The sequence below is a fragment of the Danio aesculapii genome, chromosome 2 (assembly GCF_903798145.1).
Source record: "Danio aesculapii chromosome 2, fDanAes4.1, whole genome shotgun sequence".
NCBI classification, from domain to species: Eukaryota; Metazoa; Chordata; class Actinopteri; order Cypriniformes; family Danionidae; genus Danio; species Danio aesculapii.
Genome location: NC_079436.1, coordinates 30,349,670 through 30,368,687, shown reverse-complemented (window position 1 = coordinate 30,368,687; position 19,018 = coordinate 30,349,670). Strand labels below are relative to the sequence as shown.

At 35.0% G+C, this 19,018-nt stretch overlaps 1 protein-coding gene across 2 annotated transcripts in view; it reads right to left on the bottom strand.

The window, feature by feature from the left end:
* Positions 1-5,317, bottom strand: part of atp6v1h (ATPase H+ transporting V1 subunit H) — a 70,814-nt gene extending 65,497 nt beyond the window's left edge. For both annotated transcript variants that reach the window (XM_056477069.1, XM_056477077.1), the window contains exons 1-2: positions 5,255-5,317; positions 4,568-4,694 (exon numbers count right to left, since the gene is read on the bottom strand). In XM_056477069.1, coding sequence (XP_056333044.1) covers positions 4,568-4,671 — 104 coding nt within the window. In that variant the 5' untranslated portion in view covers positions 4,672-4,694; positions 5,255-5,317. The remainder of the gene's footprint in view (positions 1-4,567; positions 4,695-5,254) is intronic.
* Positions 5,318-19,018: the final 13,701 nt, after the last annotated feature.

Below are 19,018 nucleotides of genomic sequence, written 5' to 3'. Positions count from 1 at the left end.
TATCTAATTCACCTATACATTTGGAGAGGGAGAACTCTACACAGAAATAGCTTCTGGCCTAGCTGGGAGTCGAACCAGTGATCCTTTTGCTGTAAGGCAACAGTGCTAATACTGAGCCACCGTGCCCAATTTTATTTAATACTTTTCCCCAACTTATTATTTGCGTGTACACAGTTCTGGATTGTGAAGTTTTATTGATATATTAGCTGTGGTACTGACTTATCTAATGCACAGTACAGTATACACAAATATATTATTGTAAAGAATCCTATTGACCTTATTCTTCAATGCGGAAGTGCACTTGTTTTTGCCATTGTTTTAGTACTTCCAATTTAGCTCCCTATGGGAGAAAGACTAGGAATAATAAACCACAGACAAACGGTCAAACTACTTGCTATACAAACAAGTGTTTGCATGATTATAAAGCAAAGCAAAATAATATAATAAGAAAATGTCAGTTTGCAACATCAAGCAGCAGAACGAGCTGTTTTAAACATATAAAAATGAATGGAAGTGAATGAGACCGGAAGTCTCGAGCTAAAAAGATTCAAATGGCTGTGCCCACTTGTATGTGAAGAATATGGGGAATAGAAGATATCAGACATCTATCTGCATTGCTATGTAGAGAACATTACGACTATATTGTCAGCTTTTCTTCCTGTTTCTATTTTTTTTTAAAGATTAAGAGTAAATATTAGTTTTTAATAAATCCCTATTTGTGAGAATACAAATTTCACACACAATTATGTGTTTTTGAAACCCAGTCTCTTACGCTTACTAAGTCGGCACTTGATCTAAAATATGGTGCAAATAGCAACATAGGAAAATATTAATGAATTTACTATAAAAAAGACAAGTAACAATTTAAGTTACTTTATTTAAGTAAAAATTGTATTTTTATTATTTTCATAACCTTTATTTTACCAGGAAAGACACATTGAGATTAAAAAGCTCTTTTACAAGAGCATCCTGGCCAAGATTAGGCAGTATACATGTCACATGGGTCTAACACACAACAAACAAAAAACAATTAACAGTTAACAAGAATCACACATTGACAAACAAACTATTCAAAACATCTACAAGCCTGTGTTTCAATTTCTAAATCATTTATACTCTTTTTAAAAGCATTTAGTGAAATCAATTCTTTAAACTGCAACTTTGTTTGTGGATTATTCCATGAAAAAGATGCTGCACATTTAAAAGCCTTTTACCCCATCTCAGTCCGCACTTTAGGAGCAGACAGTAAATAAATATCCTGTGACCAAAAGCCATAGCTAAGGACAGGTTTTTTACAAGTGTAATTCTGGAGATATGATGGGAGTAAACCCAGTATAGATTTATAAACAAAGACATGCCAATGCTTGAGCCTACGAATGGACAAAGCAGATCACCTACCCTAGTATACAACAAACAATGATGAGTGAGGGATTTAAAATTAGTTATAAATCTTAGTGCAGCATGGTAAACAGTATCCAATGCACGCAGACTCTGAGACGAAGCATGCATATAGATAACATCACCAAATTAAGATAAATATTTTGTGCCATTTTTGATTAGTTTCCTGCATTAAGCTGTGTATGCTTATTTTGATTTATATAAGTGACTGACTGTAATATAACGTTTTTAAAAAAAAAGCTAAGCTCCATGTTTTTATTGGACAGAATGTAAAATTCATCTTAGATCACACGTGCACTTTGAACCTCAATCACATAAAGACCCTGACATAACTGAAATGCTTTACGTCACAGACTCTGAATATATTCAAAGTGTAAAATGTAATAGTCACTTTTGGGTTAGAAAAGCAAACCATAGTCATTTAAATTCTGCAGAGCTTAGCTAACCAATTTTGTAAACATCTCCTTAAACAACTTTATCTAGGACCATGCATATGTGAAAAAAACAAACCTTAAAACTTAAAAACATGATGTTTGCCGTTTGTTCAAATTACTTATTTAAAATGAGCTGAAACAACACAATTCTTGAGGTTTTATGGGGGACAACTGAAATGTTTTATGTTCAATCCACTTATGTTTGTAAAAACTAATAAGTTAACTTCCTTCATGTTTCTTCCTTCCTTACATCATTAAATTCCTTCATATTGTCCCAACACAAATTGATAGTATGGAACCTTTTTTCAGTGAATCTCAGAAACAGAAAGAAAATTCACAGAGCTACACACACACGACACTACCTCCTTAACAACCGTCACAAGACAATGACATAAACCCAGTTTCCTTAAAAGATCTAGACCTTGTTCCGGTTTTACAAAAGAATCACTACAAGGACATTTTAGCAAACGAGAAATTACATCGGATTTCACACACGTATATGTTTTTGAGACCCTGTGATTTTTAAAGGGGTGGTCCACTATGCTATTATATTTTAAACTTTACTTTATGTGTAATGTAGATGTGTGAACATAACATCTCTAAATGTAATACACTCAAAGTTCAATGCCAAGGGAGACATTGGCTTAGCAAAGCCTAGAGTGAACGAAGTTTGGGGACATCCAAATACATCCAGGCTAGTGAGATATATTTATTTTCTGTCTGATTTAGGCACAAACTAATTTGGCTAACAGCTACTCTGACTGAGTATTTACAGTGAAAAATTGCATGCTTGTGGTGACATAGAGGAGATCTGCGAATCACAGCACATTATGTTAGTTGACCAATCAGAGCCTCTTGAGGGCAGGTATTTCAGAAGAACTAAAAGATATGACAGTCATTTTCATGTTAGCTGAGTAGCTGGATATAATCAAAGTAAGATGAAACAATAACCTGATTTTTTACAAATGAAGCATGAGCACACATTGCTGTGCATCTTAAAAAAAACACAGAGCCTTAAAAAAACACTTTGGACCACCCCAATGCTCAATTGCATGTGATCTAAAATGTTATATATAGTAACACAGTGAAATATTATTCAATTATCTTTTATGCTTTTGCTCTTTTTTTTTTTTTAATAATATCTCAAAACTTTCAATCTGCCTGCGCAGAGGTGCAGTAAAATTGGATACTCATTAGAAATTTGATTCCTTCTTCTGCATTAATTGAGATGTAATAATCACATAATAGTCACAAAACATGATGCATCTCATTAAGATCACAATATCAAAATTAATAATTAAACTTTGTTCACTGATTTAGTTATTGTGAGGATCAGCAGTGAAAAATATGTGCAAGGATCACCACTTGGGCACTTAAAGTTGGGGACAGTAACCAATCAAAAGTGCAAGTCAAACAAACAGACTAAATGTAACCTATTTAACTCTGTAGTTGTTGTATCTAAAGAGTTCAAATAATCTACGTTATTGTACTTCTGTACTGTACTTCTACATACAGTTGAAGTCAGATTTATTAGAACCCCTTTGAATTTTTTTTTCCCAATATTTCCTAAATTATGTTTAACAGAGCAAGGGCATTTTCTCAGTATGTCTGATAATATTTTTTCTTCTGGAGAAAGTCTTATTTCAGCTAGAATAAAAGCAGTTTTTTAAAAAACATTTAAGGTCAAAATTAATAGCCCCTTTAGGCTATTTTTTTTCAATAGTCTACAGAACAAACCATTGTTATACAACAACTTGCCTAATTACCCTAACCTGCCTAGTTAACCTGAATAACCTAGTTAAGCCTTTAAATGTCACTTTAAGCTGTATAGAAGTGTCTTGAAAAATATCTAGTCAAATGTTATTTACTGTCATCATGGCAAAGATAAAATAAATCAGTGATTAGAGATGAGTTATTAAAACTATTATGTTTACAAATGTATTCTAAACATAATAGAATGTAAAAATCTTCTCTCCGTTAAACAGAAATTGGGGGAAAAATAAACAAGGGGGCTAATATTTCAGGGGGGCTAATGATTCTGACTTCAACTATACACACATACAGCATGTAATATTGGTGATGTCATTATGAAATAATCTTCAATAACATAAATAATGGTTTTGTGATCTTCCTTTAGCTTAATATTACAGTTCATGTGCCATCATTGATGCAGGTGTGTGTGAACATATCACAAACCTAGTGTGACATCACAAAATCACATGACCCGAAAGGTGTATATGTTTGTATATTTGAAAAGCTCATTTAAAATAGACTATAAGAGATGTCCAAAATTCATTTTGAATTTATATCATGTGTGTGTAAACATACAACTAGTGTGACACCATCAAGTCACATGACTAGGAAGTTTTACATTTAAAAATGTATAAACAATATACTATATGACACTTCCAAAACCCACTGCATGTTTGATGTTTCACAGGTGTTACTGAATATATTACACATGCCAGTACAAAACCTTTTTCTATCAGTTAATACAAAATACTACAGCGCAATATAATAACAATGTAACAATCCCATTAACAACTTACAACTATGTATCAAGGGTTTTCCACTTCATTCACATGAGTACATTTTATTTATATGATGTTTTGAGACACTTTTAATTTCCCCAGAACGTCCAAATGAAAACCAAACATAAAGCACCCTACAAATATAGCATCTAGGCTGTGTATGAGAGAAATACAGAAGCAGAAGTGATATTCAGATGTACTTACTGAAGGTAGGACTGCCAGTTGACCTTGTTTGCTCGGACTTCTGCGGCCTTCGCTGCAATGATATTGGTAGGGACGGCAGCGTCCACTGCCCCTCGGATATCCATCTTCAGATTTTATATGTAAGGAGCTTAAAAATAAACACAATATCAAATCGTGATGTGCTAAAGCCGAAAAGGCCCCGATAACAAATAAAGCAGCATCTTCAGTCACGAAAAAAGGCTAGAAACATATTTAACACGGTGAAGGAATCGTGAATAACGTAATTTCACGTATAACGTTACTGTGTGCCCGTGTGTTGTTATAAAACTAACGTTATATATTAAATAAATTCAACATCGGAAGGGTCGTTATCTGCTAGCTAAGGTTAAACGGCTAAAGAAATGACTTAAACGACCTCTTTTAAAATGTATATCGTCATGAGATAACTAAACTTGTCTGTAGGGAACGTTGTAAACGTGGCTTTTTTAAATCATGTGATGATATCTTGTAATGTTGTCTAACAAAACAACTACTGAAAGAACACAGCCACTGACAAATGCTAATGCACGAAAACAGCGAGTTAGAAACGACACGCCAAGCGTCTACGTTGACTACGACGTTGCTTTATGGTTATCTGACAAAAACTGTTGAATCCGACCAGCGATTTTTTTAACAGGAATATCAAAAAACATATTTGACTTCGCTTACCTGCTTCCTCTGCTGTCAAATTGCTACAAGACGTCACGGGACCAGTGTCACGTGATGTTGTCATGTGAGCAGGACATAGGATTAACCCTTTACAGAAATGTGATTTGCTAGTGATGTGGATTTTATTCACTTCTCTGGATGGCTCTGGATTCACCCTGCAAAGTCATATTGTGAGGATTGCTTTAATAAAAGGCTATAAGCCACTTAACATGTTGAATACTGTATATTACATCCATTTATTTTGTGTCTACATGATGCGTGGCAGTTTTCCAATACTGGGTTGCAGCTGGAAGGGCATCCGCTGTGTAAAACATATGCAGGATAAGTTGGCAGTTCATTCCACTGGCGACCCCTGATGAATAAAGGGACTAAGCTGAAGGAAAATTAATGAATGAATGATGTGTGGCAGGTGTGTGTATAAACATAGATAGTCAAGCCTGAAATTATTCACACTTCTGGCAATTTCTGTCTTATGAGAAATAAGTTTTTGAAAATCTTCAAATGGGTTAAGAAAAATCTACTCAGTTCAAAAGGAAAATATATTTTTTACCCCATTGGTAGATATAATTTCATTTTTAAGACTTTTTCTTTTTAAGACTTAACCCAAGACTTCATACAGGACAAGACTTGACATAACTTGAAAATGTTTTGACTTAGAGGGATGTTCACCCAAAAATGAAAAATTCTGTCATTATTTGCTCTCCCTTCACTTGTTCCAAACCTGTTTGAGTCTCTTTTTTGGTTGAACACAAAAGAAGATATTTTGAAAATAGCTGAAAACCTGTAACAAATGACATTGAATTTGTTCCTCGTTTGGATATTAATGGTTACAGAATTTCAGCATGTGTTCAACAGAAAAAAACCTTCATTTGTGTTCAACAGAAAAAAACCTCTTGATAAATCTTTATAACCAGTTTTTTAAAAATTATTTATGAACTATTTATGTTCTATAATGTAAACTGCAGATAATCTGTCATGTGTCTTTATTAATGAAGAGACCAAACTTAAGAATGTATAATATATCATTTATAATGCATTAAAAATGGTTAGCATGTTATAAATGGAGTATAACGGTGGTGCGAATTACAGGGGTGTTTGTGGGGGTTTAACGCCCTAATTAACACTTGATCCACGCTGAAGGACATCAAGACGAGATGTATAGGGGGGTCAGCCTTTAAATAGTAAGAAATGGCTTTCTTCAATATTAGCTTTTTAAAATATTAATAATTAAAATGTATAATATAAATATACATTTGACTCCCAATAACGGTTCATACCACTTTGATGCATTCAATCGCCCAATCAAGGGTAGTAAAAATATCATTCAACAGTCTGAAACTGGCAGTTCAAGAGCACATTTTTTCCCGATCATTAATGTATAGTCCATACACTACTCCATACATATAATTAACTACTATATTGACGTAAACATTTAATTGAAATAAAAAAGTAAAATTTTCCCAGCAAAATAGCTTAGTTTGACTATACAATGTACGTCATTTATTAAAATATACACATTTGCATGTGTTTCCTGGTATAAATTACATGCAGTGCAAAAAATAACCATCTAAATATGAGTAATAAATAAATTATTTTATAAAAGAAAGACTAGAAACAAGTCAAATTATCTGCCAGTGCAGTAAGACAAATATACTCTGCAATTTTCTTAAGTTAAGAAAACTTACCTAGGATTTAGTAAAGAAAAAATATATAACACTTATACTGTTATATACTTATACTTTTACTCTTTAGCCTCCTTGCTAGAGCAACCGACTCCCATGCGGAAGATCGCCAGTTCGATCCCAGCTTTGGGTGGTGTAGGACCGGCGGGGTTACATTTGCATGTTCTTCCCATGCTTGCATGGGTTTCCCTCAGCGTGCTTCTGTTTCCCCCATAGGTATAGGTATGGGTGAATTGAATAAACTAAATTGGCCGTAGTGTACAGTATGTGTGTGCATGTGAGGTGTACTGTGTTTCCCAGTACTGGGTTGCAGCTGGAAGGACATCTGCTGCGTAAAACATATGCTGGATAAGTTGGTGGTTCATTCCGCTCAGGAGACCCTTGATAAATAAAGGGACTAAGCCAAAGTAAAATAAATGAATGAATGAATACAAGGCTTATGTCTCTGAAGCGAAATTTCCAAGTAAAATACCAAACTTTCAGCTTTACTAACTAGATAAATAAAAAAATATATATCTCTAAACAACAATCATAATAATCTAATACAATCTGATCTAGCATTGTACTCTTAAAACATGAACAACACAATGTTTTTGCTAGAAATAAGACTGTAACCCCAATAATGAGTTTTTGCATGTGCATTGTCAGTGAAAGGCAATGAAACCACACATGACTGGAACTTTTTTCTTATAGACTCAAATCTATAAATACTTCTGTTTTATTTAAAGCATCTCCCACACGACACGCTCGTGGCTGTGAACGACAAGCGCGCGCATACATCCTGTGTTTAATCTGTCTTAAGCCCTTGAAGTGCACTAAACCACCGGGGGATCAGTCTCGATGGGACATGCACAAGTGTAATCCCTGTTCTGCCCCGTATACAGTACCAAGAAGTGTTGTTTTCATTCGCCGTCTCCAGTTTAAGTTGCTTTTCTCAAGGCGCCAGCTGACCAGAGATGTGAAACTGCCGCGAACCATGAGGAACCCCGTGGCTTTGGGCTTTAGGGAACATGCCAGTTCTTTGCCAGCATGGAAGGGCTTTTAATGTGAGGGATGTCATGTAACAGACTCATCTTTAAGTGGGTGGTCTGGCCCTCTTCTGTGGTACCGAGTGTTCGGCGTCCTCCCTACTTGATGTGGGGACAGCTGAGGCATCTTCTCCAGGCCTGTCGGCAAGACGAGGGTTACTACACCAACGGAAGTTATGAAAATGAGGACGAGAACGAAAATACGGAGGACAGATCAAAGGATCCCATATCCTTTCAGGTGAGAGTACGGAGCAACCTCTCTCTGATGTCAACACTATTAATTATTTAAAGTTAGCCACGCATGAGAGTCACACAAAGCCCATGCTTTACGTATGACAGCTAGATTGACTGTGATGAGAAGTCCGAATTTTGATTGTAACAATGGCCTTGCGTGTCCTTGGACTTACATCAGTGGCCACTGGGTGTTATATATTTTCCGTTGGAGGCAGCTCTCTTTGATGTGATCAGGTTGTTTTCAGAAGCCTTCCTGTCTGAATGAGGATTAAGAGAATTTGACTGAATGGTTGCATAATCTAGGAGGCGCAGTAGCTCTATTTATGGTTTACCTGGAATAGCTTCACACCAACGTGATTGGAAGCATCGGGTCTATGGGATTTGGGGGAAATCTTGTTTTTAAACACTTGAAAGACTTTGGGAGTTTATTTATAGAAGCAGATGAGTGCTTATCTGTAATCAAGTTAATATTTTGGATATTTTTAACCTCAATAACTCGTGGCATCAAAACTCAGGAGATTCATTTGTTGCTCCTGTTCTCTGAATATTTTTTTGGTTTTATCAGGGGTTTAAAATAGAGGTTTCAATTATTTTTGAAGTCAAAAATATTTAGATGTTAATAGATCAGCAAACATTTAATTGAAACATTACTTAAGGTATTGAAGGGATAGTTTACTTAAAAAAACAATTTAATAATGGAAAAATTACTCATGATTCAGGGGAGAGCGGGGCACAAAGTAACACTTTTTTGTTTTGGCCAAATAATGAACAAAGTTATGGGGTTAAACAAACCATATATTTTTTTTACCAACAACACACAAGCCTCTCCTACAAATGCGCATGGGTTGTTTGATCCCCGGACCTATGGTTTTAGTGCAGTATTGACAAAAGTGCCAGGAGTAAAAATGTTACTATTTATCCCACCTGTGGGGCAAGTTGTAACAGACAGAGGGCTAGTTGTAACACATGCATACAAGGTCAAATTTCACACAATTAATTTAAATTCAGTTTACAAAATAGTATGCTTCCTCAGTACTTAACTTAGTACTTAACTGAATTTTATGTTTTTTTATGTCAATTGTATGTTACTTTTATTTATTTATCTGTTGGCTAAACACATTTGGATTTATTTACATGATTATCCATTATTATACAATGCATTTATTTGCATTATTAGCAATAAAATGAATTTTGTTCTATTAAAAATATTTTCTATTAAATAATTTTTTTAAATTTAAACCGTTATTAATATTACACTCAAATTTAAACAATTATTTTGTTTGTTTAATTGATGTCCAACAGTGTGTGGCTTATCTGTAACACCCTGTTACAACTAACCCAGCTGTGTCGTGTTTTCCTCAAAACTGGCTACCAGTCGCTGTGTTTTTTACATCTTTCAAAATGGTTCCATCTATTAGCCTAGAAGACAGTTATCACAACAATATAAGATGTTACTCACATACTTTCACAGATTTTTTTTTAAATAATTTTTTTTTGCCTCGCGCTCCCCTACTCACCCTTGGGTGCTTCCAAACCTCTTTGTGTTTCCTTTTTGTTTTGAACACAAATGAAGCACAAATGAAGTTATTGTGAAAACCACTCAAAAACATTTGCTGTTTATTCAAATTACTCTTTTAAAATTAACTTAATAAACACAATTCTTGAGTTTTTTTTAGGGGACAGCTTAAGTGATTTATGGATTCAATCCACTTAATTTTCCCAGTGATGGGTTGTAGCTGGAAGGGCATCATCTGCGTAAAACATATGTTGGATAAGTTGGTGGTTCATTCCATTGTGGCGACCCTAGATTAATAAAGGGACTAAGCCGAAAAGAAAATGAATGAATGAATGAATGAAATTAAAGCAACATTTAGGCTATTCCAAAATCTCTTCATTCGCTTTTCCTGAACTGTCTAATGTCAGATGTACATGCTAAGGATTATATAAACTAGCAAAATATGTACATTAATTGACACATTAATTATCGATTGTATATTGCAGATTGAATGTCCAATTTGGAGAAGTCATCTAGATATGATGGTGCATTTAAGTCTAGTTGGAAAAAAACAAAAGCATTATATGCGTTCATAGACCATAAATATGAGTTAAATAACAAAAAAGAAATAAATTATATAAATAAAAAAAGTTTGCATCTTATCATCTCAAGCCATCCTCTTATTTCCAACCAAAGTGGGAAGTGGCAAACATCCAACCTCAGAATTATCTGGATCTCTGGTTTCCAAAGTTTTGATGTCTGAGCTGCAGCAACTGCGTTTTATGCCTCAGAGAAAAAAAATGGTATTAGTGGATTTTCCAAAAGGAATTATGGTCCCAAATTTCTTGTGAAGAACTTGCGACTACAACCAAAGACATATAGTAAACACTCCACACTGCTGGTGTGCTATAAATGACTTAATGTGAGTATTTGTTCATACTTTTGTATTTAAACTGGATATACATATAGTTGTCTGCAGAATTTAGTCATTTTTGCATTCATATCAAGCATTAAGAAAATCTTTTGGTTTTTATTTTTTACAATTTTGTTATGACAAACCAAACATTATTATTGCAGTGTGTAAAATGGCCCATATCAGGGTTTAAGGTTTTGGTCACATCGCTCACCCTTAATCAATTCAGCCAGAAGTTAATTGATATTCAAGACATCTTTAGTCCCCTGGTGTGCAGGCCAAAGGCAACTCCATTTGTTGCTGGATAATGAAGGAAAACAAATCTTCAGAAAAACCAAACGTGACCAGAGGACTATATCCTTCCTTAGTCAATACAGTTCAAATATAATGCCAACAGCTAGGTTTTCTTGTTTATATTACATTGGAACATGTCTCTGCAGTTTAACTGTGTCTTTACTGTAGTTTTGTGCTAAAGAAAAAATGTCCAAAAAAATGTTCCAAATATTTAGGATTTTAGTTTCTCTGTGGTAAAAAGGGTTCAATGATGAAATAAATGATTGAATTTGTTTTTGTTAAAGTATGCCTTTAAAAGATTTTACCGTATAAGTTTAGTTGCAATAAAAACACAATGGTTATGTACATATATTTAATCAGTAAGCATTGGTCGTCAGGTCACTGAATGCTGGTCAAATGAGAGAATACTCTTGATGCATCAACACTTTTGGAAAACTATGGCCATGGATTATGTCAAATTAGTACATATAATTCATATATATTCATATAATTCATTTACATTACATTTAATTCATTAAACCCATTGAATTTAGGACAACCATATAGAGAATATATGCTTTATGTGCAACAAAATACTGTATTCTTAGTTTTGTACTATATTTACTCAATATGTCATCAAAGGAGGAAAAATGGACAGCACTGTGGCTCAGTGGTAGCATTGTCACCTCAAAGAAAGAAGGTCAATAGTTCAAATCCAAGTCCACTGTGTCTTCAATAAAACATATTTGACAAATCCAAGTCCAGGAGGTGTTTCCGTCTGGAGTTTGCATGTTCTGTTTACATGGATTTACCCCGGAGCTCCTGTTTCCCCCACAGTCCAAAGAAATGCACTCTAGGTGAATTGGATAAACAAAATTGACCTTAGTCTATAATGAGAGAGTGCGTGTGGTTGCAGCAGGAAGGATATATCTGCCAGGAAAACATATATCAGAGTAACTGGCGGTTTATTCTGCTGTGGCGATCCCTGATAAAAAAGGTAATAAGCTGAAGCAAAGTGAGGAGCAAAAATGAGCTAAACCGTAGATGAGCATGGTGTCCATCATATTGTTTTGTTTAAAGGGCACCTATCATGAAAATTAGACAGAACTGTGTGTAGGTTGTGGGAATATAAATTTATATTATCTACATATATAACTGGTGTGACAGACCTTAAAATGTCTTGGTTTCCTGAGCCCTGACTGTCTCTAAAGTAATGCAAATTGTCAGTTTCACAGCATGGCTGTGTCTATTGTTTTCTCTTTTTGGTCAACTGGTCAGACGGTTATGTCTCCAGAACATCATTTTGCACACTGTTTTCTGCCTTTGTCTTTGGGTGAAACTTTCAGGTTGAAGAAACCCCCTTTATGTGGTCAGTAGATGGGCAGGTTTCTAATATGTTGTCATCCACTCTGCAGACTTACCTGCTGATGAGATCAGGCCTGAAAAGGCAGTTTACCCTGCCGACAACAACACTTCATTTGCATGCTTTGTTTTAGAATGTATAAAAACCTAGTGCTTGCTGTACAGTTGAGAGTTTTCTTTCGATGACGCCACAGCCACGCTGAGTTCTTCTTATTAAAGGATTCTGCTTTGATGACAACCGAAAGTTCTCCCTGGTTTTTTGGGCTCGTCTTAGAATTTCACAACAGTTCGGTGCCGTGAGCCAGACTAGAGAAATTCACAACAGGTACAATGTGTCCACAGTCATATTAGGATGATATAAACAACAAAAAAGTTTCTTATCAGACCAGGTTTTCTGATTAGTTTATTCTTTCTGTACCAAGGTCCCGGTGTAAGCGAAGTGGGGATCGGGCTTTTGCTGTTATCGCACCAAAACTCTGGAACGGGTTCCACCCCACATCAGACATACTACAATCTGTTTTTGAAAAGCATTTGAAACTCCATCTTTGTTCTTTAGCAATTGAGCCTTTTTAGCCGTTTGAGGGGTTTGCCTTATGTTTTAATTGTTGTGTATGTTTTATTTTAATTTACTATTGATTGTGTTCAGCACTTTGGGCAATGTTGTGTTGTAAAAAATGTGCTATATAAATAAAAACTAACTAACTAACTAACTAACTAACTAACTAACTAACTAACTAACTAACTAACTAACTAACTAACTAACTAACTAACTAACTAACTAACTAACTCTTTTTTAAAATTTCCTGATGTTAAAATAGGACCAAAATCCCAGTGATTTTGGGGCCCACCGCAACGTGACGTAGGAGTGCCCCGCCCACCGAATTTATTGACATGTTTCTATAATAACATGTATACACATGTCTACAGAACATTTCTGTACAAATAAACTGGGATTAAAACATCTTATACAACTTTTTTAATTTTTATAGGTTTTATAAATTTAAGAATGTTTTTAAAACAGCATTTGTGTAGTAAAGACAGTAAAATTGCTATGTAATACTTAACCACTATAATCACCATAGCTGCATGGTGTCAGTAAACGCTAATGTCATCTGTTTCTGTCTCTATCACTCGTTTACATGGACACAAACAATCCTATTTTAATATGATTAAGACAAAACTCTGATTAAGAGTCTACCATGTAAACTGATTTTTGATTAATCTGATTAAGGTAATAATCGGACTAAACAGAATAGGATGTGGACATGTGGAGTATGCCTTTTTTAGTCACAATATTGAAGTGCAGTACAGACATGTAAACACCTTAATCAAACTATTACCGTCATGTAAAACTTTTCGCCGTGTTTTGCGACAGGATAGTCTCTACACACACGGCAGTTTGACACTATTCACTGCACCTACCGAGTCAGTAAATGACCACAGACACACTGCGAAATGCAGAGGGTTTTGTTTTTCTATTTGGCATTTGGTATCAAATTCCATTACAACAACACACCAGTCCTTACTTCATACTTGCTTCCCAATACCTCAGTTTGTCACAGGGGCGTGAATGAAATGTTCCTGAATGAAACTGTCGAACTGCAGTTAAAGTAAAAAATGTTTTAAATTAAAACTGAAATTACATGAAACTCCATCAGGAAATGTGAATAGCATGGTGATGCAATGGCTTTAATCGAATTATGTGCTATAACATGTAAAACGGCATCATGAAATGCACATACAAAAAGCAGCTTATGTAAACACCTTAATCATATTATTTTATTATTCAGATTAAGGCAAATAATTTAATTACTGATATCCATGTAAACATAGTCACTGACTGCTGTTCACGTCATGAGAAGCGGACACACACGTGGGAACGGTGGTTAAGGAGAAGCAGCTCATCTGAATTTAAAGCTACAAGCTACAAAAACAGCTACATTGTCATCAGTCACCAAAACGGGCAGATTCTGGTAGCTTTAATAAACGATCTGATGGGTATTTTGAGCTAAAACTCTACAGACACATTCTGGAGACACTGAAGTCTTATCTTACATCATGTAAAAGGGGTAAAATAGGTGCCCTTTAAAGTTTTATTAAAAATAAATATATATATATATATATATATATATATATATATATATATATATATATATATATATATATATATATATATATATATATATATATATATATATATATATATATATTTATTTTTTTTTTTTTTGCTAGCATTTAATGTACTGTAAACATTCATACACTCAGACATTCAAATATTCATAATTTAAAAAAAAAGGGTTTGTATTTAGTCTTTTCATAGTAGACTACACAGAACACCATGGTCAGGAAATATTATGGAAATATTTTTTTTCTGAACTGGTGCTACTGATTAAACGATGACCTATTACACTCATCATTGTGAAACAGCTGAATAAATGCGACAGGTTATTTCTAGCATAGTTGCCTTTCGACGGGCTCTTTTGGTTATTTAATGATGTCAGAGGGAAAAATGACAGATCTCAGATTCACTGCCTTGTTCTCGCTGAGAGGAACATTTTCTGCTCTCTTTTAATTTTGTGTTGAAAAAAAGCTCTTTGTTAGATGATGTCATCTAGCAGACCCGGCTGGGCTTCAAACCTGGTGTATTTTTTAATGACCGTCTTAAATGTACATAAGAGTGACACTAATGACCTTCATGGAAATGAATTTGAAAATGACATGCACCTTAAAGCCAGCTTGTGCTCTGCTAGAGAGTTATCGCTTTCTGTTTCTACTGACCTTTCTGTTTCAAAGGTCACAAAGAAGAGTTCAGCTCCGCTATTGGCATTAAAGTATTGGTTTTGATGGAGGGTTATTTTAGAACAGACCTTTCATTTTTTATAGGAAACTGTATTGGAGCTTCAAAAATCATCATAAACTCCCAATATTATCATCCTCATGCGAGAGAGTGACCCTAACTTAAAATGAAAGACATTTATATAGTCATTCATTAATTTTCTTTTCGGCTTAGTCCCTTTATTACTATGGCGTCACCACAGCAGAATGAACCACCAACTTATCCAGCATATGTTTTACATTTACATTTACATTTAGTCATTTAGCAGACGCTTTTATCCAAAGCGACTTACAAATGAGGACAAGGAAGCAATTTACACAACTATAAGAGCAGCAGTGAACAAGCGCTATAGACAAGTTTCAGGTGTGTAAAAGTCTAAGAGCAAAACATTAGTAGAAATGTTTTTTTTTTTTTTTTTTTTTTTTTTTTTTTTTGAGAGAGAGAGAAAGAGGGCACAGTGGTATAGCCAGAGAGGCAGTTGCAGATTAGGAAGGAAAGTGGAGACTAAACAGTTGAGTTTTTAGTCGTTTCTTGAAGACAGCAAGTGACTCTGCTGTTCTGATGTAGTTAGGGAGTTCATTCCACCAACTGGGCAGATTGAATGTGAGAGTTCAGGAAAGTGATTTCTTCCCTCTTTGGGATGGAACAACGAGGCAACGTTCATTCACAGAACGCAAGTTTCTGGAGGGCACATATATCTGCAGAAGTGAGAGCAGATACGAAGGAGCACAGCTAGAGGTCACTTTGTAAGCAAACATCAGAGCTTTGAATTTGATGCGAGCAGCAACTGGCAGCCAGTGCAAACGGGTGAGTAGCGGAGTGACATGTGCTCTTTTGGGTTCATCAAAGACCACTCGTGCTGCTGCGTTCTGAAGCAGCTGAAGAGGTTTGATAGAACTAGCTGGTAGCCCTGCTAGCAGAGAGTTGCAATAGTCCAGTTTGGAGAGGACAAGAGCTTGAACAATGAGTTGAGCAGTATGTTCAGATAGGAAGGGTCGGACCTTTCTGATGTTGTAGAGTGCGAATCTGCAAGATCGAGCAGTTCTAGAAATGTGGTCAGAGAAGTTCAGTTGGTCATCAATCGTAACTCCAAGGCTTTTTACCATTTTGGATGCAGTGATGGTTGCATGTTTTGATGTTGATGTTTTACGCAGCGGATGTCGTTCCAGCTGCAACCCATCACTGCGAAACACCCATACACTTTCATTTACACACATACACTATGGACAATTTAGCCTACCCATCCATACCGTGTGTCTTTGGACTTGTCGGGGAAACCGGAGCACCCGAAGGAAACCCACTCAAACACAGGGAGAACATGCAAACTCCACACAGAAATCCCAACTGACCCAGCCAAGGCTCGAACAAGTGACCTTCTTGCTGTGAGGCGAGAGCACTACTTACTGCGCCACCGTACTGCCCACATTTATTTTAGCTCTTAATTAAATGATAAATTATTAATTCAATTATAAATAACTATCAATTAATTCATTTCCACTGTTGCCTCTGGCTTGCTCGGGGGTCGGTGAAGCTGTTTTTCAGTGGACTGCCCTTCAACAGCATTTAATGCATTTATATTAATCTGAATTAATCAGCTTTAATCTAACTAGAACTAAACATAGCATTCTACGAGCCTAACAAGCTAAAAATGTCCCACAAAAATGTATTATTGTTATGTTTTCTTTTCTGTAAATCTAAAGCAACCTCCTAGACACAATCTATATTTTATAAAGCACTATAGAAATACACGTGCAGGGCTCGCAAAATTTCTAAATTCCTGGTAGTCCTCGGGCAGGCACTCTTCAATTTTTGGTAGCCCAAATATAAATTTAAGTAGCCCAAATAGAAAATACATTATTAATTAAATAAAAACATACATTTACTAAATAAAAAGATAATTACATTTGTTATAGGCTATATATTCATTTTTAAATAACCAAAATTGTATTATTTAACATTTTAAAGTTTTTATTTCATAATTTTTTTTAATAATTGTATCCATCCATCCATCCATCCAGCCTAAGCATCGGACGATAACTGTTTTCAAGGTATACCGCGGTCGAAAAAGTCAAGGTTTTAAAATTGTAAAATTTTCTGCAATACCGTTCCTAAGGTATGTGTACAGTTCTGTTTTTGAAACAAATGAAGACATTTTCAAATGTACTTTCTTACAAGAGAGACTAGAAAAATTCTAGCTACATTATTATTAATGTGTGTCCAAATGGCCAAATTTTGACTGAGGAAAGTTGAATGTGCCGGCCAGTTTGTTATTTGCCTAATAAATGACAACAGGCTATAGTTTTTAATTTAAATGTTTAACAGATTCCTATTTTTTTTTTCTAATGATATTGCATGTAATACATTTGCATTTTAAAAAAAGCATTTATTCATATTTTTTTATTCTAAATCTTTAGTAAATGTATTTGGTACATCAAAAAGTGTGGTTATGATGACCATCTGACAAGATAATCCATTCATTCGTTTTCTTTTCAGCTTAGTCCCTTTATTAATCAAGGGTCGCCATAGCTCAGTCGCTTTGGTGCATTTCTCACAACACTATTTACATTTGCACAACAGTTAATTTCTCAAAAGTGCATTTCTCAAAACAATTAGTACAAACTGCAAAACCTAGTTGATAACCTGCAAAAGCGTGTCACTTGCTCAAATGGATAGCTCATTCCTCAAAAGCCGGTATTTATGTCAATTTTATGTCATTTCTGAAAATGCTCAAGACAGCACTAGATACTATTTGCACAGCCATTTGAAAACTACAGTAAAGTTAGACATCGCTGCATTTAGTGAGGTATCTGAGTACATGACACTGAATATGTATGTTTCACATTTTTACTCCATATGCTCTTTGCAAATCTAATTTATTCACAGCATTGTGCAAAAGAATAAATACAACCTTATTTACAACAAACATAAACTTCCTTTGGGTTGAGCTGTGTACAACTGTAAACAATACTGCATAACATATTGGAAATGAACCTACAACATACATAGGTCTGTATTCATGTAATTACATTCATGAAATTATTCATTTTAGAAGACATTTTCAGGAAAAAAATATTTACATTTTTTAAATAAAATTTGCTTGACAGATTTTGACAACTAGTTCAACATTTTTGTATGTAATGACTCAAGTAATAAAATTAAGACTATTAGTTTTATATTGAATGACTATTCACCATTCACAAGTTTAGTTTATTTTAACTGGCATGACATAAGCGAATGATAATGTTATAAAGCAGCAGAGAGTTATATGAAAGAAATTGATGCATGTCCAAAAGCATTTGATACATAAAGAGTCATATAGGGGCGACACGGTGGCTCAGTGGTTAGCTCTGTCACCTCGCAGCAAGAAGGTCACTGGTTCAAGACCCGGTTGGCCCAGTTGGGATTTCTGTGTGGAGTTTGCATGTTCTACCAATGTTGGCGTGGGTTTTCTCCGGGTGCTCCAGTTTTTTCCCCACAGTCCAAAGACATGCACTATAAGTGAATTGAATAAACTAAATGGTCCATAGTGTATTTATGTGAATGTGAGAGTGTATGGGTGTTTTCCAGTGCTAGGTTGCAGCTGGAAGGGCATCCTTCAAGCCTAAAACATATGCTGGATAAGTTAGCGGTTCATGTGGTGACCCTGAATGAATAAAAGGACTAAGCCAAAGGAAAATGAATGAAACCCAATATAGCTGTCATCTTTTGAGAGTATAAACCTCATTCATTTATCTTTTAAGCACATTATAAAACATTTAATACACTTATATAATAATATAATAACAGTTATATATCCAGTTGACTGCATATTATAATGAGGAAGGATATTTTCAATAAATAAATAAATAAATCTGGAGTGGTTTAAGATATCTAAGATATCATTTGTTAAAGTCTTAAAACAGCCTGAGCCAGTGTGCCTTTATGGAAGGTGCTGGAACAAA